Source organism: Lathyrus oleraceus, chromosome 3, assembly GCF_024323335.1.
Source record: "Lathyrus oleraceus cultivar Zhongwan6 chromosome 3, CAAS_Psat_ZW6_1.0, whole genome shotgun sequence".
Taxonomy (NCBI): Eukaryota; Viridiplantae; Streptophyta; class Magnoliopsida; order Fabales; family Fabaceae; genus Lathyrus; species Lathyrus oleraceus.
In genome coordinates this window covers 252,984,158-253,007,634 of record NC_066581.1, presented here as the reverse complement: position 1 = coordinate 253,007,634, position 23,477 = coordinate 252,984,158, and the positions used below count along the sequence as shown (strand labels likewise).

Below are 23,477 nucleotides of genomic sequence, written 5' to 3'. Positions count from 1 at the left end.
GTAGAGAGGAAGAATGGGATTCTACAAGAGATTGCCAGAACCATGATCAATGAGACTAATGTGGCCAAACACTTTTGGGCAGAGGCAGTCAACATAACATATTATATTCAGAATAAAACCTCTATAAGACTTTTTATGGGTAAGACTCCATATGAATTGTGGAAGAATATGAAGCCCAAAATTTCATATTTTCATCCTTTTGGATGGTCTTGTTTTATGTTAAACATTAAATAGAATATGAGAAAGTTTGATTCTAAGGCACAATAATGCATCATGTTAGGATACTATGAAGACTCAAAAGGCCACAGAGTGTATAACATCGAGACATAGATTGTTTAAGAATCAATCCATGTCAGATTTGATGATATGTTTGACTCTGAAAAGTCAAAGCTAGTTGAGAAATTTACAGATCTGGAGATCACTTACTCAGGTTCTGAAGAAAATAAATTCAGAAGATGAAGCTAAAGACTCTAAAGCTCCTCAAACATAAGCCATTGAAGCTCAGACTCCTATGAGAAGGCAAAAACAGAGATCTTCATATTTTGAAGAATTGGTTCTGGGTGACAAGTCTGAACCTGTCAGAACCAAATACCCATTCAAGCCCTCTTAAGAAAGTCTTATGAGTTTGGTGTCTATGATAGAGCCTTATGTTGATGACATCATATTTGGTTATGCTAATTCTACTTTGTACAAAGAATTTGCTAAGTCTATGTAGGCAGAGTTTGAGATGAGTCTGATGGGAGAACTCAAGTTCTTTATAGGAATTCAGATCAATCAAAGTCCAGAAGGAACATACATCCATCAGAGAAAGTAAACCAAGGAACATATGAATAAGTTTGACATGTCTAAATGTAAGATGTCAAAGACTCTTATGCATCCTTGAGAAAGATGAGGTAAGTGTTAAGGTAGAATAGAAGGTATACATAGGTATGATTGGTTCTCTTTTATACTTGACTGCTTTTATGCCTGACATTTTGTTTAGTGTCTGTTTGTGTGCTCATTTCCAACCAGAAGCTATAGAGTCCCACTTAACAGATGTTAAAAGGATATTCAGGTATATGAAACGTACGATTAACCTTGGCTTGTGCTATAGAAAATCTAAAGACTACAAGCTAGTGGGTTATTGTGATGTTGACTACGCTGGAGACATACTTGAGAGGAAAAGTACTTCTGGAAGATGTGAGTTTCTGGTAGATAATCTAATTTCATGGTCCAACAAAAGGAAATCAACAATAGCACTTTCAACTGCTGAAGTTGAATATATAGCAGCCTCTGGATGCAACACTCAAATGCTTTGGATGAAAAGTCAGCTAGAAAATTTCCAGATATAACATTCTTATACTCTGTGATAATACTTATTCTATTTGTTTATCTAAGAATCCTATTTTGCATTATAGAGCAAAACATATAGAGATAAAACATCACTTTATTCGTGACTATGTTCAAAAGGGTATTTTAAATCTAAAATTTATTGATATAGACCATCAATGAGCTGATATCTTTACAAAACCCCTTGCTGAAGATAGTTTTTTTTTTCATTCTAAAAAATTTAAAAATGGACTTATGTCCAGAATGAAAAGATGTTTTTCTCATAAGGTTTATCTCTCAGAAGGAAAAAATGAGACTTTGAGATTTGTTGATAGTTCTGAATGTTTGTTTAATAAAGTCCCTAGAATAGCTAGTCCGTTTAATGTATCAAGTGTGACTTGATCATGAGATCACATTAAACATAAGGAAACTATTCTTAAAGTATCCGTAGTCGAGCTTTATTGTGAAGTGGGATAACATTAAAGCATTAAGACTATTATATATATAGACTGATGATCACATCTCATGGATCATGGATAAGGAGTTATCAAGTCTTAAACATAGGTATGAATATTAAGAGTAATATTTATACCGGATTGACCCGCTATAAGAATACTATATAGAATATTATGCAAGGTGTCATAAGTTATTCTCATGGTGATAGTGGTGTATACCACCCTTCGACCTGAAACCACTATGGACCCTAGATGTAGAGTCGAGTGCTTTATTGCTGATCAAATGTTGTCTGTAACTAGATAACCATAAAGACAGTTGATGGGTACTCCACGAAGCATGCTGAGGGACATGAGTGACCTAGATGGAATTTGTCCATCCTGCATAACAGGATAAATGTCTATGGGCCCAATATTAAAATGGACAAGGATGACACGGTCTATGCCTTGTGTTCAATATAGACATAAGGGCAAAAGGATAATTATGCACATAAGTATTATCACAGAAGGATTTGTCAGATCACATGACATTTTCGTGTCTTGGGTAGCAGTGATGTGTTTCTAGATACCGCTAACTGTTTATTATGTTAAATATGTGATTTAATATAATTTCCAATGCCGCGAAAACCTACAGGGTCACACACAAAGGACGGATTGATGAGAGATAGAGTAACTAAGGAACACCGTAAGGTACGGTGCACTTAAGTGGATTATAGAACATCGTAAGGTATGGTGTACTTAAGTAGAATACAAAATATGGTAAGGTACCACACACTTAAGTGATTTTGAGCATATTATAAGATATGGGCCAAAATACACTTAAGTGGGCTTTTAGCTTGAAGCCCACACAAGTGGTTCTATAAATAGAACCTTTGTACAGAAGCATTCATTGCGGTTGCATTATTTTTATTTTCTCTCTCTCTCTCTCTCTCTCTCTCTCTCACACACACACACACACACACACACACACACACACACACTCAAAGCCTTCATCCATAACAGCTAGCACTGAGATTGAAGGAATCCGTTCGTGTGGACTGAGTAGAGGCGTTGTCGTCGTTCAACGTTCGTGATCGCTCCGTAGATCTGCATCAAAGGTTTTGATCGTCACAAGAGATCTGCACCAAAGGTTTCAATCGTCATAAGAGGTAAATATTCTATCACTGATTATGACCATTCGTAAGGATCTCTAAAGGAGAAAATTTTAATTCCCGCTGCGTTTTGGATCGCAATTCTCCTTCACTGATATCTTTACAAAACCCCTTGTTGAAGATAGTTTTATTTTCATTCTAAAAAATTTAAAAATGGACTTATGTCCAGAATGAAAAGATGTTTTTCTCATAAGGTTTATCTCTCAGAAGGAAAAAATGAGACTTTGAGATTTGTTGATAGTTCTGAACGTATGAGTCTTCCGAAGTAAGAAGGTTTCATAAGTTCATATGTATCTAGTTTGAGTTTGTTTGGTTTGACAAATCTACTTTATGGATACTGAATAATTGTAGGTGTTTAATTGGCTGCATTATATGGTAAAACACTAGCTGGATTCTAATGTCTTGACTGATGTCATGACATGGTGTGTATGTGTGACTGCATTGTAGGTTAGAATATCTAACTGTACTCTGATGTCTTGACTGATGTCATGACACACTTGAGTAGTTACTGCAGGATTAGCTAATACAGGATTTATTGAATGTCAAACTGGATGTTGTGACATTCATCCCTGTCAGCAGATACTAAGGATTAGAACAGCTGGTGTTCTGTTAGAACTTAGTATTTATTTCCAGTCTGGTTATCAAGGAAATACCAGACCTGGCATAAGGCCTACTGACTGAATGTCAAACTGGATGTTATGACATTCATCATTGACAACATATATTGAACGATAGACAAAGTGGTGTTCTGCTATACTTCATCATGTTTCTTAGTCTGTTCTTCAAGAGGATAACAGAACTGACTTAAGGCCAAATGTGTAAATGTCAAATTGGATACTTTGACATTTATTAATGTAAGTTGTTACTGTAGTATGGTCATTTTGGTCATATACAGGTCAGCAAAATTGTACAGTCTGTTTTATGGAAAAACAGACTTAGCATATGATCCTTGATGTCAAGCTGAATGTCGTGACATTCATTCCTGACAGCATATGCTATATTATAGGTTGTTCAGTTTTCTGTTTCAGCTTTTTCTCAGGCTATTCTTCAGGGATTCAACAGCTGAGAGAAAATCCAGGAAATCAACAACCAAGCTACATTTAATGAACCTAACAAATAGCCTATTTGTTAGTAACCTAGATGTGGAATTTAGGGGAACTCGCGTGACCTTAAATCCAGGAGAATACAAGTGCAAAGGCCCAAGTACTGCAATATAAAAGGAAGTCGTTCCTTCATTCAGAACTGGGGATTTTGAGGTGTGAAGATTTAGTGTGTCCATCATACTTCACTGCTGTATTTTTGTGAGTCTTGTATTAGACATATCTTGTAAGCCAAGCCATTATCACGTAGATGATTGCTTTGGCATAGGGTGTTCATTGAGTTGTAAGTGTTGTGTTGCTCAAAGCTTTTAAGCGTGAGTGCTGTGTATCTTGATTAAAGCTGTTAAGCACAATCAAGAGTTGTTTGAAGTGTGACTTCAAAATTGTCTTTAATATTGATTAAAGGTAGTAATCACTGAGGTGATTGAGGGGGAGTGAGTAGGAACTCTGATCTTAGAGTAAGATTGAAATTGCATTGGGTAGGGATTAAGTGAAGAGTTGTAAACGGGTGAGTTTAGCTTTGAATTAATACTACTGATAGTGGATTTCCTCCCTGGCTTGGTAGCCCCCAGATGTAGGTCATGTTGGACTGAACTGGGTAAACAATTACTTGTGTTATTTACTGCACTTACTTTTAAGTTCTGCAAAATTCTTGTCTGTGCAGAATTGGATGTCATAGCAACCCGTGTGACATCTAAAGTCTGATAACTAGAATTTCAATTGGCATCAGAGCAGGCACCCTGCCTGTTAATTTCTGGGTGAGATCTAGGGAAGTTACTTTCTAGTACCATGGACAAGGATATAAGACACTCAAATAGACCACCCATGTTGGATGGCTCTAACTATGATGACTGGAAGCCTCGTATGATAGCCTTCTTAAGGTCTCTAGATAGTAAAGTCTGGAGAGCTGTCAACAAAGGATGGGAACATCCAACAAAGACAGGTGAAGATGGAGTCAGTGTGCAGATTCCTGAAGAAGAGTGGGACAAGGAGCAAGAGGCATTAGCTCTTGGAAATTCCAAGGCCTTGAATGCATTGTTCAATGGAATCAGTAAGAACATCTTCAGGCTGGTGCACCACTGTGAACTAGCTAAGGAAGTTTGGGATACCCTCAAGGTAACTCATGAAGGTACTTCCAAGGTGAAGATGTCCAAACTTCAGATGCTGACCACCAAGTTTGAAAATCTGAGGATGAAAGAGGATGAGACTATTCATGACTTTCACATGAATATTCTTGAAATTGCAAACACCTCTGGTGGACTAGGTGAGAAAATGACTGAAGAGAAACTTGTAAGAAAGATTCTCAGATTCTTGCCTAAGAGATTTGCTATGAAGGTTACAACCATAGAGGAGGCGCAGGACATCTGCAATATGAAGGTGGATGAGCTAATTGGTTCTCTCCAAACCTTTGAAATAGGCTTGTGTGAGAATGCTGAAAAGAAGAACAAAAGTGTAGCTTTTGTATCTAATGCTGAAGAGGAGTCAGAAGCAGGATACACTGGAGGTGATGAAAGCATATCAGAAGCCTTAGCCATGCTTGGGAGACAGTTCAACAAGTTCGTGAAGAAGATTGATCAAAGAGGTAGACCTAATGTCAAGAACATCCCGTATGACATTAAGAAAAGATCAACTTCTGAAGAGAAGTTCAACCACGACAAGGGAATCCAGTGTCATGGTTGTGAAGGGTATGGACACGTCAGAGCTGAATGCCCTACTTACCTCAAAATGCAAAATAAGGGGCTAGCTATCACATGGTCTGAAGGAGATTCTGAAAGTGAATCTGCTAAACACGTCACTGCACTAACCAGTGTTTGTGCCACTGATGATGACTCAAGTGCAGATGAACTGACCTTTGATGAACCTGCTGCAGCTTATAAGAAGTTGTGTGTCACCAGTGCAGAAGTACGTGTACAAGGAGAAAAGCAGAAGAAACTCATCAAGGAGCTGGAAGATGAGAGACTGAAGCATCTGACGGCCATAGAGGATCTAAATGGTGAGATAACCCTGCTGACCTCCAAGCTAAATCAGATGACTAAATCCATCAGAATGATTAATAAAGGAACTGACACCTTGGAAGAGATCCTAAAGGTAGGACAGAAGTCTGGAAGCACATCTGGTTTAGGCTTTGGGAAAAGATCCTCAGCTGAACGCAAACGCCCAAAGGCTAAAGTTCAGAAATCCAAAGGGAAGTCACATCCAATGTCTCAACATCGGGGAACCAGGATGACTAATCATCAGAAGAGGAAATTCCAGAAATGGAAATGTCACCACTGTGGTAGGCTTGGGCATATAAAATCCTTCTGCTACAGGCTTCATGGCTACCCGAACCAAGTCCCTCATGTCAGACCTAAGCATAAGACATTTAGGCACCATGTCTCTAACAAGAAGCGACAATGGTATGCTAGGTTAGCCCACACAGCTCTAAGAGCTTCTACCAAAGAAGACTGATACTTTGACAGTGGATGCTCAAGACATATGACTGGTATGGAAAATATGTTGGCAGATATCCAACCTCACACTACCAGCTATGTGACCTTTGGTGATGGTGCTAAAGGAAAAATAAAAGGTGTGGGTAAGTTGGACTGCTCTGGAGTTCCAAAACTGAATAATGTGTTGTTAGTAAGAGGACTAACTGCAAACCTCATCAGCATAAGCCAGCTGTGTGATCAAGGGTTCTATGTTCAGTTTACTAAGGAGCTATGTATTGTGACGAATGGTGACAATCTGGAAGTTATGAGAGGATCTAGGTCCAAAGATAACTGCTATCTGTGGGAACCTAAAGTCTCAAACTTCTCCACAATATGCTCTTCAGTCAAGGAAGAACAGGAGGTGAAGCTGTGGCATAGACGCCTTGGACATCTCCACTTACGGGGAATGAAGAAGATCATATCCAAGGAAGCAGTCAGAGGAATTCCAAAGTTGCTTATTGATGAAGGAAGAGTTTGTGGAGAATACCAGGTGGGCAAGCAAACCAAGATGTCACATCCGAAGCTGGGACATCCTACTACTTCCAGAGTTCTGGAACTGCTGCACATGGACTTAATGGGACCTATGCAGGTTGAAAGTCTGGGGGGAAAGAGATATGCATACGTGGTGGTTGATGACTATTCCAGATACACGTGGATAAGTTTCATCAGAGAGAAGTCAGATACATTTGATGTCTTCAAAGACCTGTGCATCAGACTCCAAAGGGAAAAGGACAACTGTGTTATCCGAATTAGGAGTGATCATGGTACGGAATTCAAGAATTCCAAGTTTGATGAGTTTTGCTCGTCTGAAGGAATAAGTCATGAATTCTCTTCCCCTATAACTCCCCAGCAGAATGGGATAGTTGAAAGGAAAAATAGAACTATCCAAGAATCTGCCAGAGCTATGATTCATTTTTGGGCTGAAGCTATGAATACCGCGTGCTATGTTCACAACAGAGTCACCTTGAGAAAAGGAACCTCCTCCACTCTGTATGAAATATGGAAAGGCAGAAAACCCATTGTGAAGTACTTTCATATCTTTGGAAGTAAATGCTACATTCTCACAGATCGTGAACAGAGAAGGAAACTGGATCCCAAAAGTGATGAAGGTATATTTCTAGGATATTCCACTAACAGCAGGGCGTACAGAGTGTTCAACTACAGGACCAATGTCCTGATGGAATCCATAAATGTCATTGTGGATGATAAAGAGGAAGGAATCGATGTCATAGAGGATGTTGCAACATTCCTTGACAGTTCAACAGACATTCCAGTCAAGTTTGAAGAAGTACAGGAACCTCCTCCTGAATGTGAAGTAGATGCAACCACCAAAATGCCATCTATCAGAATTCAGAAAGACCACCCTAAGGATCTTATCATAGGGGATCCCAATAGTGGTGTGACTACCAGGTCAAGGGGAATAAGCTCAAATTCCTGTTTTGTTTCCAAGGTTGAACCCAAGAATGTGAAAGAAGCCCTGACTGACGAATACTGGATCAATGCCATGCAAGAGGAACTTGAGCAGTTCAAAAGGAATGAAGTATGGGAGCTAGTTCCAAGACCTGAAGGGACCAACATCATTGGTACCAAGTGGATCTACAAAAACAAGTCTGATGAGAAAGGATTAATTACTAGGAATAAAGCAAGACTAGTAGCTCAAGGATACACTAAAGTTGAAGGGGTGGATTTTGATGAGACATTTGCTCCTGTGGCTAGGCTTGAGTCCATCAGATTGCTGTTAGGTATAGCATGCATTCTGAAGTTTAAACTGTTCCAAATGGATGTGAAGAGTGCATTCTTGAATGGCTACTTGAATGAAGAAGTCTATGTGGAACAACCTAAAGGGTTCTGTGATCCTAACCAACCTAAGCATGTATACAAGTTAAGGAAAGCCTTGTATGGGTTGAAGCAAGCACCTAGAGCATGGTATGAAAGGTTGATCGAATTTCTGACCTCAAATGGATACATAAAAGGTGGAATAGATAAAACCTTGTTTGTGAAGGATGAAGACGGCAAAATCATGATTGCTCAAATCTATGTGGATGATATAGTCTTTGGTGGAATGTCCGAGCAAATGGTAACACATTTTGTTCACCAAATGCAATCTGAATTTGAAATGAGTCTGGTTGGGGAATTGACTTATTTTCTTGGAATGCAAGTCAACCAAATGGAGGACTCTATGCTTCTCTCCCAAAGCAAGTATGCCAAAAACATAGTTAAGAAGTTTGGTATGGATAATGCTAGGCACAAGAGAACCCCTGCTCCTACTCATCTAAAGTTAACCAAAGATGATGGAGGGCCTAGTGTTGATCAATGCTTGTATAGAAGCATGATAGGCAGTCTTCTATACCTAACTGCAAGTAGACCTGACATTTCCTATGCAGTTGGAGTGTGTGCTAGATACCAAGCAGAGCCCAAAGTAAGCCACTTGAATCAAGTCAAAAGGATTCTCAAGTACATCAATGAGACTTGTGACTATGGGATGCTGTACTCACATGGGTCTGAGCCTGTCCTATCTGGGTACTGTGATGCTGACTAGGCTGGGAGTGCTGATGATAGAAAAAACACATCAGGAGGATGTTTTTTCTTGGGAGTCAATCTCATATCTTGGTTCAGCAAGAAGCAGAACTGTGTATCTCTGTCCACTGCAGAGGCTGAATACATAGTTGCTGGAAGCAGTTGTTCCCAACTGGTTTGGATGAAACAGATGCTCACTGAGTACAATGTCACTCAAAATGTCATGACATTATTCTGTGATAATCTCAGTGCCATAAATATTTCCAAGAATCCCATCCAACACAACAGGACCAAACATATTGACATTAGGCATCACTTCATCAGAGATCTGGTGGAAGACAAGGTGATTACCTTGGAACATGTAGCCACTGAACTCCAACTGGTTGACATATTTACAAAGGCTCTGGATGCTACTCAGTTTGAAAACTTAAGGGGCAAACTGGGAATATGTCTCTCTGAGAACTTATAGCAACCACTGATGTTTGGGATGTATTGTTTAATATCTCTGCCTATTAAACAATTGGAACTATGCTCTGATTGGTCAACAGATCATAGCTATGTCACTCGCAACAAGTGTGGCAACAAGAGGGTAAGGAGACACCCTAACGTGAGAAGGCCTATGCACCTGCAGGAATTCAAGGATGTTGTTCATGCAGGAGTGGTTCTGGATGTCAGAAACAAAGTCATGGCATCTGATATGGCTGTTCCTACAGTAAAGCAAAAGTGGGTGATTACTTGATCAAAGCTGTGAAGCAAGATCAAGTGGGTGCTAACTTGGTTGAAACTGTGAAGTAAAACCAAGTCTGTAATTCTGCCATTTTTTCTGTTTATGTTGTTGGCTTTGGCAACATTTTTGACAAAAAGGGGGAGTAACAAGTGATACCCCAGACAACAGATTGGTCTGTTAAAACAGACTTTCATGACAAATTCGAAGATTCCTTCCCCTGCAGCTGATGTGTGTTGAAGTTTTTATTTAACTTCTGTACCTCTGTATGTATGCTGTGGATGTGTGCTGCAATTAGAAGTTTTTATTTAACTTCTGTATGTGTGCTGTTATGTGAAGTTTTATTTAACTTCCATGTGTGTGAGTGTGCTGCCACTCTGAGTGTATTAGCTAGGTCTATTTCCTGCTAGATGTGTGATTCCGCTGCTATGAACTCTGTTATGGGGATCAAAGTGTTTTAGCCAAAAAATTTGCCAAAGGGGGAGTTTGTAGGTGTTTAATTGGCTGCATTATATGGTAAAACACTAGCTGGATTCTAATGTCTTGACTGATGTCATGACATGATGTGTATGTGTGACTGCATTGTAGGTTAGAATATCTAACTGTACTCTGATGTCTTGACTGATGTCATGACACACTTGAGTAGTTACTGCAGGATTAGCTAATACAGGATTTATTGAATGTCAAACTGGATGTTGTGACATTCATCCCTGTCAGCAGATACTAAGGAATAGAACAGCTGGTTAGAACTTAGTATTTATTTCCAGTCTGGTTATCAAGGAAATACCAGACCTGGCATAAGGCCTACTGACTGAATGTCAAACTGGATGTTATGACATTCATCATTGACAGCATATACTGAACGATAGACAGAGTGGTGTTCTGCTATACTTCAGCATGTTTCTTAGTCTGTTCTTCAAGAGGATAACAGAACTGACATAAGGCCAAATGTGTAAATGTCAAATTGGATACTTTGACATTTATTAATGTAAGCTGTTACTGTAGTATGGTCATTTTGGTCATATACAGGTCAGCAAAATTGTACAGTCTGTTTTCTGGAAAAACAGACTTAGCATATGATCCTTGATGTCAAGCTGAATGTCGTGACATTCATTCCCGACAGCATATGCTATATTGTAGGTTGTTCAGTTTTCTGTTTCAGCTTTTTCTCAGGCTATTCTTCAGGGATTCAACAGCTGAGAGAAAATCCAGGAAATCAACAACCAAACTACATTTAATGAACCTAACAAATAGCCTATTTGTTAGTAACCTAGATGTGGAATTTAGGGGAACTCGCGTGACCTTAAATTCAGGAGAATACAAGTGCAAAGGCCCAAGTACTGCAATATAAAAGGAAGTCGTTCCTTCATTCAGAACTGGGGATTTTGAGGCGTGAAGATTTATTGTGTCCATCATACTTCACTGCTGTATTTTTGTGAGTCTTGTATTAGACATATCTTGTAAGCCAAGCCATTATCACGTAGATGATTGCTTTGGCATAGGGTGTTCATTGAGTTGTAAGTGTTGTGTCGCTCAAAGCTTTTAAGCGTGAGTGCTATGTATCTTGACTAAAGCTGTTAAGCACAATCAAGAGTTGTTTGAAGTGTGACTTCAAAATTGTCTTTAATATTGATTAAAGGTAGTAATCACTGAGGTGATTGAGGGGGAGTGAGTAGGAACTCTGATCTTAGAGTAAGATTGAAATTGCATTGGGTAGGGATTAAGTGAAGAGTTGTAAACGGGTGAGTTTAGCTTTGAATTAATACTACTGATAGTGGATTTCCTCCCTGGCTTGGTAGCCCCCAGATGTAGGTCATGTTGGACTGAACTGGGTAAACAATTACTTGTGTTATTTACTGCACTTACTTTTAAGTTCTGCAAAATTCTTGTCTGTGCAGAATTGGATGTCATAGCAACCCGTGTGACATCTAAAGTCTGATAACTAGAATTTCAATAATTTTTTCATTAATTATTGTCAATTAGTCATGAATAGTGGACAAATTTTAAGATAACTGTCCTAGAAAATAGAACCATTTCTGATCAGATGATGTGACACGTTGGGTGAATAAACCTTGGGATTAGGTAAGATCTTCCACGCTTTACCTCCCTGTCATAATTTTTCCTGTTTGCTTTTTGTTTTTCATGGTTGCAAAAATTTATATTTAAACTCACTTCACACACTTTCGCTACTCTCACAACCTACACTTTCACTCTTTGAGCCAATATTCTCTACAAACCCTAAAACCCTATTTGCTCTTCAACAATGGCTTCTACTCAACAATATGCTCAACAAACTCAAGAACAGTAACAAGAACAAGTTCTCTAAGGACTTCAAGAACTTACTTTGTATATTCCAGTTGAAGAGTTAAAGGTTATATGTGAATTAATGGGGATTTCGACAACCTCAAAGCCAATGGATATGATCTTTTTGGAACTCTGATATTTCAAGGATGGTAAGGTTTCTTTGAACATCTCAAAGGATCAGTATACGATCAGTTAGTTAAAAAGTTATGGTTTTTTTTTCTGAAGCTTCAAATCTTTAAGTGACGCCATATGTGTTGGGTCATAAGATATCCATTTCTGAAAAGTCAATTGCTACTCTTCTGGGACATGATGGTTCTGGGAAAAGATGTTTCGTATGATTGTGAAGAAGGATACGATTGCAAAGATTGCAAAAGTCATCTTTAAGGATGGAAAGCATTCATCTAATGCTAAGGATCTTCATGTCGATCTTAGAATTTGGTTCAAGATTATTCTTGGATGCATTCATCCTCGACCTTCTTCAAATTCTCAAAATTACGTCTACACTGATCAGAAGTACATGTTGTACTACATGACAATTAGTGACAGGATGAATTTACCCTTAACTCTTTTCAAGTATCTAAGTGAAATAGTCAAGGAAACTATAAATGGAGGTGCCAATATGAGAGATTGGATACATATGGGTAGGTTGATTTCTGACATCTTATTTGAGAGAAAACTGGTAAAGAAGCTTATTGATACTGGAATGACGAAGGAATTTGATTTTGTTATTGGGAAGCATTTTAGTGGACACACTTTGAAGAACATGTCCATAATTAAAACGGTTGTTAATTCTCCAGAACTTCTAGATAGGGCATCTGTTAGTTCTAGAAGTATGCCAATGGATAATTATCCTCTCTCCTCTCAGGAAGAATCTAAGGAGGTTCTGGAACATTACAATGCTGAATGTTTGGCAAATGGTCGTCCTTAGGAGGTGTTAGTCTTTGAGGAACTTTCGAAAATCCATGAAGGTGTGTATTCTCTAAAAAGGAAAAGAAAGCCTATACCTTCTGGTGAAGGACCTTCTGAATCTGTCAGAACTCCCACCAAAGTTGCTAGGACTTATGGACTCAGCATTTTGAAGGACACAATGACACCAAAATCAGAACATGTTTGTTTTGAGACTGCTAGGTCTTCTGAAGTGACTCTTTCTGGAAATCATGTTAACACACTTATGACTGAGACTCCTTTTCATTCTGTAAGTTCTGTTATGCCTACTTCATCTATTCCTACTCAACCTTCTCCACCACCATACATTCGTTTTGGAACTATAACCACCCCTCATCCAAAATCCTCTAGTGCTTCTGAAATAACCACCACATACATGCCATCCATTTCTGTCACAATCCCTATACCCACTCCAACCTTTGTTGAATCAACCACCATAACAACTATTGCACAACCAACCTTAAATTCCTGTACCACTTTTATAACCACTCCCATTACCAAACCTTATGATATAGATGACCACCCCAATGATTCTGATTTTTCCACACCTACTTCATTCCCCTTAACCATGGGTGAAAAAAGGATACCCATTTTGTCCGCCAATTTCACTGATTAGGTCGGATGTCGGCTTATGAGGATTGTCGGTTGTGTGGGTGGATTAAAACAATCTATGGTAGGTTTGAGACACTAAAAAAATTAAGTTTTTCTAAATATTTCAAGCATATCAGAAGAACAATATATTGAATTTTTTTAATGCTTTTAAAATGAAATAAAAATAAACCATTGCTTTTAATTAATAGCTTATGTCACAAAATTATATACATCTTCATATCTTCATAGTTACAGGAACAAACCCAACAAAATGATTGATGAACAAACCTGACTTTAATATTTAAAAAAAAATTAAAAAAAATGGTTGGAGAAGAAATTAACACCAAATCTGATGCTTGGAAGGTAGATCAAACAAGAAATATGATGCGTTAATGAAGATATGAAATAAGTTTGAAAGATGAAGAGAAGAAAGGTTGCGAGCAATAAAATAATTTGGTTCGAGGGGAGAGAGGTTAGTGATACTAGAGAGAGAAATGAGAGTGAGATATGAGAAAACAAATTATTTTATTGAGATATACCTTAATTTGCTAAGCCATGTTATTCGGTTAATAAAAAACTCAACAAAATCCTATTATGTCGGTCGAATGTGGGCACTTTTAGATTGAATTTTTATATTCGAGACCGTCTATGAACAACCATTTCAAACTAAAATGCCTCCATCCATTGACCTGAGATCCAATAAATACCCGCCCAAATATTGCAAATATTCAACGAACTTGTCGGATTCGGTTTGATATGAATATTTTGTCCAACCCTACATAAGACCACCCAAAACATAGAGTAAGATCATCTTTTATGATTTGTTTAGACTACACATTAAATTGTCGTGTGATAATACTATACCATCAAAGAAATATTTCTTCCATTTTATTTTAAATAAATTTTAATTTTTTAAATTCATTAAATAAATAATATATTTGATTTATATTTAAATTAAAATATATTATTTATTCATTAAATATAAAAAATTGAAATTTATTTATTAATAAAAATAAAGGAATTACTATTTAAGTCATATAAATATGCCATATCAATTCAAAGAATCTCATATGCTTATAAATAATAAATTTATCAAGTAAAATCAACTCTTAGTTGTGCATAAATATTTAATGGTAAGAATCCGAGTTTAAATTTATAATATTTTATTTATTTATTTTCAAAATATAAAATTTCAGCGAAATAATCGATTATAATATAATATATCTTTAAATAAACCATTTTTATATTATATTAAATATGCTAGTATCATTATATTTTATAAATTTTTATTTATTAAAAATGAATATTTTTAACTTATTCGGTCGAACATTGGTCTTTCTGATTTGAGTATAATATAAAAATAAAGATTAGACAGATGCCTTTCCGATTAGATCAACTCTAGTTGCAAATATTATTAAAAATAAAGATTAAAATAATATAATAATTAATATTGATATGGTATAAAATCCAAGCAAACAAAAAACATCCAGAAAATCCAAAATTGCTCTCTAATCATTGTCCAAAAAGATTATAGTATCTATTAAAACCGTTAGATTATATGAAACCCAAATTAAACCTGCTGAGAGATCCAAGGTTTTACAAGCAAGTGAAGTGTAACTCAAATTCTTTGAAGAAATCATCGAGTATCCCATTCAAATTCAGTGTAAGTTTGTATTGATTTATTTACCATTATTTCAATTTGTCAAAGCTTTCATATTTTTCATTTTTAATTTTTCATTTCCACCAATTGGTTTAAACTATGGCTCCAAATAAAACAAAAAGTTACACTATATATTGGTTTATAGTTTTGGTGCAATAAAATGCTTATTTCAAAATGTGACCACCCCGTGTGCTCAACTCTGTCTCAATCAGTTGTCGTTATCCTAATACTCTTGCTTGGATTTTCCATCCCAATACGTTAATACCCAATTTTATGATTCTCCACCTAACTATTCAATTTACCAAAAAAAAAAAATTTTCACCAATTATATTAATTTTTTTTTTACCATATATTAAAAAAAAAACTAATTCAAAATATGTTGCAATGTATTACTCGAACAATATTAAACCCAAAATGAATTAGGATGACCCAACCCCCAAATACACAGAAAAGTTTCACCAATTACATTTCTCCAAAAACCTCGAAAAAACCCAACAAAATTGAGTCAACAAAAATTTCAGTAAACAGATTCTATACAGATTTCAGAATAGTTTAATTTAACGAGGAAATTTCTTTGTATGTGATCCCATAACACAACCGAATACACTATTCTTTTTTTTCTTCTTATCTTCAATTTCAATTTCCCAATTAATTAATTAAGCATTTATTATTTATTACTTTTTTATTTCCCTGTTTTTCAAACTTATGACACAATGTTATCACAAATTGCATTCAACCCAATTCTCTCTGTAACTCCACCATTGAAGAAGGAGAAAAATCAGTTGTGTTCTCTTCTCTGTAACATCAACTGTAGAAGTGGAAGAACGAATTCGATGGCTTCGAATCATAGAACTAACAATTACTTACGCCATTTGGAATCGATGAAGATTCTTCCATCTGGTGCTGGTCGCATTCCTCATTTGAATGCTGTAATTCTCGGTGAAAGTCTTGCTACCGAAGAAGAAGAGTTTGTTCTTCCTAGCGAAGAATTCGCTTCCAAAGCACTTGTTCAGTCACCGGAACAGGTTCTTTTCTTCAAGAGTTTCTATTGATTTTGACTAACTAGTAAATGATCTATGAATTTTTTTTTTTTTGAAACTTTTTGAGTTTTGATTAGTGTATGTTTCTTTTGTGATCTATCAGTATCTGGAGATGTATAAGAGATCCATTGAAGATCCTGCTGGATTTTGGTCTGAAATTGCATCTGATTTCTACTGGAAACAAAAATGGGGTGATCAAGTTTATCATGAGAACTTTGATGTCACTAAAGGAAATATTAACATTGAGGTGATTTTTTTTATTTGTTGTTTAATTGTACTGTTCGGATCTAGGTTTTTCGTGTTTGAATCTAGTATGTAGTGTTTGTTTAAGGGATGATGATGAGTGGTTGAAGAAGTTGAATCTTTTGTGTTTTTGTTCATTTGTTGCATTGTTTCAGTGGTTCAAGGGTGGAATCACCAACATCTGTTATAATTGTGTGGATAGACATGTTGAAGCTGGACTTGGTGACAAAGTAGCCTTTTACTGGGAAGGGAATGAACTTGGTGTAGATGCTACTTTAACATACGCTCAGCTTCTCGACCAAGTTTGCCAGGTTACCTTTTTTCTTTTGTTTTCGATAGGTTAATGACTGTGTATTAGTTGTAAATACTTACTTCTCCGGGGTTTGAACCCGAAAAGATCAACTCCTTTAACTCTTAGTTCAAGCTAGTTAAGTACTTAAGTTAGTAACTTTTGAATTCTGATTTTCCTCTTTGTCTGTCTCTTTCTCATCCAAAAGGATATTTAAACTAAAATTTCTCAACTTGGGTTGTTTAAATGTTTAATTTTATAGATGGAAATTGGCAGAATGATTGGAGATGTATAAATGTTTTTTTCCAGGTTGCAAACTATCTGAAAGATATTGGTGTCAAAAAGGGGGATTCTGTGATTATTTATTTGCCCATGCTTATGGAGCTTCCAATCACAATGCTTGCTTGTGCCCGCATTGGTGCTGTTCATTCGGTATCACACTAACACTTTTTTGTTCTTGTCAAGTTATTTCTTGTTTACTTATGTTTTCAAACGTATCAGATTGTTTGATTTGTTAATACTGCTTGCTTTTTTATTTGTTTAGGTTGTATTTGCCGGTTTTTCTTCAGAATCTCTTTCGCAGAGAATCACTGATTGTAAGCCAAAAGTTGTAATTACTTCCAATGCTGTTAAGAGGGGCTCTAAGGTTATCTATCTTAAAGACATTGTTGATTCTGCCATCAACGATTCAGCTAAAAATGGGGTCTCTATAGGTGGGAATGTCATTGATTTGTTTGTTGTTCCAGCACTATAATCTCTTCTCTTCAATTAACTGTGCAGTTCTGTATCATGTATTAAAATTCAAACACGTGATCAGTATAACTAATATCATAGGGGATGCATACATAAACATATTAGAGAGAGCTCAGGATAGCTAATATCATTCACTTTTACATACATGGTCAGTGACGGTGAGTAAATTTTAGCATGCTAGTAGGAAGACAGGTCAATCACTTTCTTTGAATAAAATGAGTATTTCCTTTTGACTTAAACAGTTTCTCAGTGAATTTTGAAGCTCTCTTCTGGTGTGATTTCATTCCTATATCCTCTATTTTTTTCTTTCTATTTTTTGTGAGATATTAATTATGCTATGAAGGGTCACAAGTCCCATAATCAATTTGGTGTGAGACACATAACTATTATCTAAAGCAAAGACTCTTGTCTCTTAAGCCAGACTTATAGGACCTCTAAACTACCTTAGTAACTTTGGTTGATAATTTGAGAAATTATTGTATTGTATGATGAAAACCTAGCATTAGGAAAATGGTAAATACAATTTGTAATATTTTTACTAGCTTCAGAAGTTGATATTGACTAATAAAGAGTTGGATGGTACATGATCAACCTTGCCATAGTTGGTTGTTGTCATACCTTTTAGACTTCTTTGAAGTGAGGAATAGAATTACCTATGATGTTTGTGCATAAGTGTATGCTATAACCAGTTTCATCCATAATTCCTCATGTTACTTTTATCATCTTCTTTGACCTTTTCATTTGTACTTTTTGTGTGTCTAAGCAGATGTTTGCCTAACTTATGACAACACATTAGCCTTGACGAGGGAGGATACTAAATGGAAGGAAGGGCGAGATATATGGTGGCAGGTTAGTCTATAAGAGTTTTTTCTCTGTGCATAAATATTCTGACATGGCTATCTAACTGTTACAGAAGTAATTAGTAACATGAGTTCCGTCTTCTATACTTCTGAAAGCTAACTAATTGCCGCACCTTACATGTGATCACTGATGTTATACTTGTTTAGTCAAATTTCTTCTGCTATTTCGAGCAAATGAATTTGTTTCTGATGATAAGTAAACTCAAAATTTGAAATTCTGCTAATGGGTGCCGAATATGTTTTGAATGTTTGCGGCCGTGGCTCCTATAATGTCAACAGTTCACATTTTTTGTTACTGATGTTGCAGGATGTCATTCCCCAATATCCAACCACTTGTCCAGTGGAGTGGCTTGATGCCGAGGATCCACTTTTTCTACTCTATACAAGTGGGAGTACCGGAAAACCTAAGGTATTTGTGTTCTGTTATTGTGTAATGTTCCATTTTTCCTCTTTTTATGACTCAATGTTGCCTCTTTCTAATATATAATATTTGTTTCTAAAAGGGTGTCGTCCATACAACTGGTGGTTATATGGTATACACTGCAACAACATTTAAGTATGCATTTGACTACAAACCATCAGACATCTACTGGTAACTTCGAAAGCTCGTCTTGCATAATTTTTTTTATCTTTGAAGTGTTGTTGGTGAAAACGGGATCAGTAGTCTTATTTAATAACCCCCTTATCCCTGATTATAGGTGCACAGCTGACTGTGGTTGGATTACTGGGCACAGCTATGTCACTTATGGACCCATACTCAATGGTGCAACTGTTGTTCTGTATGAAGGGGTAATAAATTTGAAACATATTGCAATCATTTATATGCATCATAGAACTAGACAAAATGAATCCAAGAAACTTTCTATTAGTGCAACCAAAAAGAATAATGCAACTCTTGAATTTAAGAATACTAAAAATTGGTCTGGCTATGTGAAAAGAAGAACGATGGAAGCCATATCCAGAATACTTGATCAAATGAAATAGGTTAGTAGAGGTAGAGGAAGACCAAGAAAAACACTTAGTAAGACTTGTCAAAAAAGGGCTTTACTCTAAACGGCTTCCCCGAAATCTTGGTTTTTGACATGATGACATTGCTTGATCCATGTAGCTGACTCCCCATAGTGTGAAAAGGGCTTTGATTGCTAATTCTTGTTGGGTTACAATTCCTAAAAGAAATGAGCTTTACCAATTTGTATATGGAGTTGTGAGAATGACATTAGTTTTTGTTTTCTGAGCTCATCATAGAATAGTTACTGAAAGACAATAAGAAAATGAGTAGTTACTCGATAATTTATCAACTAGCCATTCGGGCTTACCTAACGTTGCTACTTGTAAGGATATGGCATGATTTGGGTACTATTACACTGATACATTCTTGCATTGTTAAAATAACCTTTAAAGTGATTTACTTTATATATATCAAAGGACGATTCAATAGGAGATGTAAAGAATTTCAAGGCCCCCATTTGCGGGAAGACAACAATTTATACCTTGTTTATTGGTTGTGTAGGTTATGGCCACTTGCATCACGTGATTTGAATTCCCTCAAGCCGAGCTTTGTAGATAATTTTTTTGACTTGCCTACATATTTTAGAAAGATTGATATTATGGGATTTTTGAAAAAATTAATAGTGATTTCCACCAACATCATTATATTAATTTGGCAATTTGAGCTAATGGATAAATCTTTTTTAAGAGTCATGGAATTGCAAAGAAATACTTTGCTCTGAATCTGATACCATGAATGCAGGCTCCCAATTATCCTGATGCTGGGCGTAGTTGGAACATTGTTGACAAATATAAAGTATCAATATTCTACACTGCCCCTACATTGGTGCGGTCCCTCATGCAATATGGTGATGAGGTAAGATACATCTATGCTTACTCTATACCTTCCTGAGAAATTATTTGTAATTGTGAAAAAATGCTTTTACACATGGAAAAGAATTAAAAGTAAAACATTGCAGAAGAATGTATACAATATCAAACAGGAGTGAAAGCATCATTATCATAATTAATGGTTCCTTAAGCCTTTCTTGCCCCTTCTGTTCCACCCCACATGTATGATGCAAGCATCAAGGTTCTCCCTTTTCCCATTTCTGTTGCTTTACGCATATTGACCTTGAAGATATTCGGTAGTTTGGGTCAATAATCTCTCTTATTACTACTTCCACATATTCCTTTGTGAATAAATACATGCCAAGAATATTAATATTATTGATTCTAGTTCTCTGCTGTCAATCTTTTACTTATTCAATAGTTTATCTAAAAAAAGTTGAATGCATCCTCATGAGATTAATACTGTTGCATATTTTGCATGATATAATTTTAATTTTATGTACATCTATTGCATATAACAAGGGAATTCCGTCCAATGCAAGTAGTGTCAGAGTTCCTTATGTTCTAGATTTAGTTATTCATCATTGTTTGTTCTAAAATGGTTATTCATGCAGCATGTTACCCGCTATTCGAGGAAATCTTTACGAGTTCTGGGAAGTGTAGGCGAGCCCATAAATCCAAGTGCATGGAGGTTAATATCTGTATTTTTTGTAGGTAATTACAGCTTAGCTTCCCATATCATATAACATTCTGATGCATACTTTGTTCAATCTCTTTCAGATGGTTTTACAATGTAGTTGGAGATTCAAGATGCCCTATCTCTGACACTTGGTGGCAAACAGAAACTGGTGGCTTCATGGTATTTTAACTTCCAATGGCTATCTATGTTCAATATGATTCTAATGACAGACACTAAACATGTAGTTTAGGTTGATTCCATTAGTAACAGTATCACATCTACATAAGCTGAAGTGCTAATTGAGAGTTGGGTTTTGTATAAAAGTCTTCACACTCATGCACACACATATTTTGTGCATCTCGGTCTTTGGGATTGAAGTTCTTCACTGTTGCTTGCAGATAACTCCACTACCTGGTGCTTGGCCCCAAAAGCCTGGTTCTGCTACTTGCCCTTTCTTTGGAGTTGAGGTCTGCTAAGAAAACCTCATTTGTTCATTTTATAATATATAATGATTTTCCCGTCTTTTTTACTACTAGTAGTTCAGTATGTCAATTTCTCTGACAAACTATGTTGTTATTTTAGCCTGTCATAGTAGATGAGAAAGGTGTTGCGATAGAAGGGGAGTGCAGTGGTTACTTGTGTGTCAAGAGATCATGGCCAGGGGCATTCAGAACTTTGTATGGTGATCATGAACGATATGAAACAACATATTTCAAGCCCTTTGCTGGCTACTATTTCAGTGGTGATGGCTGCAGCAGGTTATTGTTTCTAAACATTTCATGTTCATAATATACTCAGGAGTCTCATGTTAGTATCTTTGAACTTGAGTCTGGGCTGTGTAAATTATTATTTTGCAGCCTTCCTTCAAATACAGGAAACAACAGAAAGAACTTTTAAAAATGTGTGGGATAATCATGTTCTATGCACTTGACTTTGTTTCAGGGATAAAGATGGATACTACTGGCTTACTGGGAGAGTTGATGATGTCATTAATGTCAGGTATTCTTTGAATTCCATAATCTCTTTCTAGTGATTTGTGAATCCTGGAATTTCATTCTTTATAAGTGCAAGCATGTAAATGTGAATAGACATGCAATTCTTTTATGATGTTTAAATCTGATACTCTTGTTATGTGCAGTGGCCATCGTATTGGGACGGCTGAAGTAGAATCAGCTCTAGTTTCACATCCAAAATGTGCTGAAGCAGCCGTTGTAGGCGTGGAACACGAGGTATGACTTAATAATGTTCTCGCACACGTATCGTCAACCTCAAGTGTGATTTATGTGTAGTAAGAAATTAAGCAGTTTCTGTATAGCATCAACACGTTATTGTTGTCTGTCTGAAATCTGAACCAACTACCATTACTACTATAGGTTAAAGGACAGAGTATATATGCTTTTGTTACTCTTGTGGATGGTGTTCCATACAGTGAAGAACTGCGTAAGGACCTCGTACTCACAGTTCGAAAGCAGGTCTATACGTAATCCCTTATATTTTCATACAAAGTGTGGTGATGATCTGATTGATCCTGTATTATAGATCAAATTGCATGACTTCATTTTATAACTTATTTCTCACATATTTTGTTGAACATTTCAGATAGGAGCGTTTGCAGCACCTGACAAAATCCATTGGGCACCTGGGCTCCCAAAAACAAGGAGCGGAAAGATAATGAGAAGAATTCTGAGAAAAATTGCTTCTAGGCAGCTAGATGAACTTGGAGATACAAGTACCCTTGCAGAGCCACAAGTGGTCAACCAACTTATTGAACTAGCTGATCAATGAAGCCTTAAATTCTGTACTAAGTAGATCAGTTACAGATTCTGTAGTCAATGGCAATTGAGAGAATATTTTTTCAAATTATATCTGTTGTCTTTATTTTTAGGAATAAATATCCTCATTTATGTGATGAATAAGTAATTTAGTTTGTACTAGGTTATAAATTGAGGGAAAAATTAAGGAAACTGAGAAAACATTTTGAGAGAAATGCTTAAGTTTTACTTATTTATTTATGTGATGATGGCGATGATGATGACAAACCTGTGTATTTATAGTGGTCCAGTGAGTTAGGTAACTGATTCCAACTATTAGCCTAACCGAAAGAGCACAAGCTTCTTGAAGCAGAAGTCGACTAGAACTTCTAACTATTTTTTTCCTACTTTTTTTTAACAACTGTAATTAAGTTCCTGTTCTTTGAGCTTCAATAGATGTTTTGAAGTATTTTCACAAGATTGCGAAGCCTACCAAATCCGTTTCTACTTTTAAAAGGGCAAATGATCTTCCCACCCTGGCTGTGCTTTCCACACTTCGGATGCACCCAAATCATTCTATCTTCCCACCCTGGCTGTGCTTTCCACACTTCGGATGCACCCAAATCATTCTATAATACACTATTATGAGATTCACTCCATTTTGATCAAAATATGATATCGAGATGTATCTTCGTATATTATTTGAGTGTATTCGGAGATACATCTCTGAAATATTCTCTGAAATCCTTTTACCATTGGAAACATGGTAATTGCAAGGGGGATTACTTTTAGAGATGGATCTC

The 23,477-nt window shown here is 36.4% G+C and overlaps 1 protein-coding gene across 1 annotated transcript; it reads left to right on the top strand.

Annotated features, from left to right (window-relative positions):
- Nucleotides 1-15,669: 15,669 nt before the first annotated feature.
- Nucleotides 15,670-22,962, top strand: LOC127126700 (acetyl-coenzyme A synthetase, chloroplastic/glyoxysomal). Its single transcript, XM_051055679.1, has 18 exons — nucleotides 15,670-16,245; nucleotides 16,364-16,507; nucleotides 16,659-16,814; nucleotides 17,102-17,224; nucleotides 17,337-17,505; nucleotides 18,312-18,394; nucleotides 18,713-18,814; nucleotides 18,909-18,997; nucleotides 19,104-19,194; nucleotides 20,156-20,269; nucleotides 20,859-20,935; nucleotides 21,025-21,103; nucleotides 21,322-21,390; nucleotides 21,506-21,681; nucleotides 21,866-21,922; nucleotides 22,062-22,152; nucleotides 22,297-22,395; nucleotides 22,523-22,962. The coding sequence occupies exons 1-18, from the start codon at nucleotides 15,934-15,936 to the stop codon at nucleotides 22,706-22,708; spliced, it is 2,217 nt and encodes a 738-aa protein (XP_050911636.1). The 5' UTR covers nucleotides 15,670-15,933; the 3' UTR covers nucleotides 22,709-22,962.
- Nucleotides 22,963-23,477: the final 515 nt, after the last annotated feature.

What these genes read in the sequence shown, in the direction of transcription:
- LOC127126700 (XM_051055679.1), top strand. Translation starts at nt 15,934, where the DNA reads ATGTTATCACAAATTGCATTCAACCCAATTCTCTCTGTAACTCCACCA. An exon ending in TTGTTCAGTCACCGGAACAG is followed by an intron (nt 16,246 to 16,363) that starts GTTCTTTTCTTC and finishes GTGATCTATCAG; the next exon opens with TATCTGGAGATGTATAAGAG. An exon ending in AGTGGTGATGGCTGCAGCAG is followed by an intron (nt 21,682 to 21,865) that starts GTTATTGTTTCT and finishes ACTTTGTTTCAG; the next exon opens with GGATAAAGATGGATACTACT.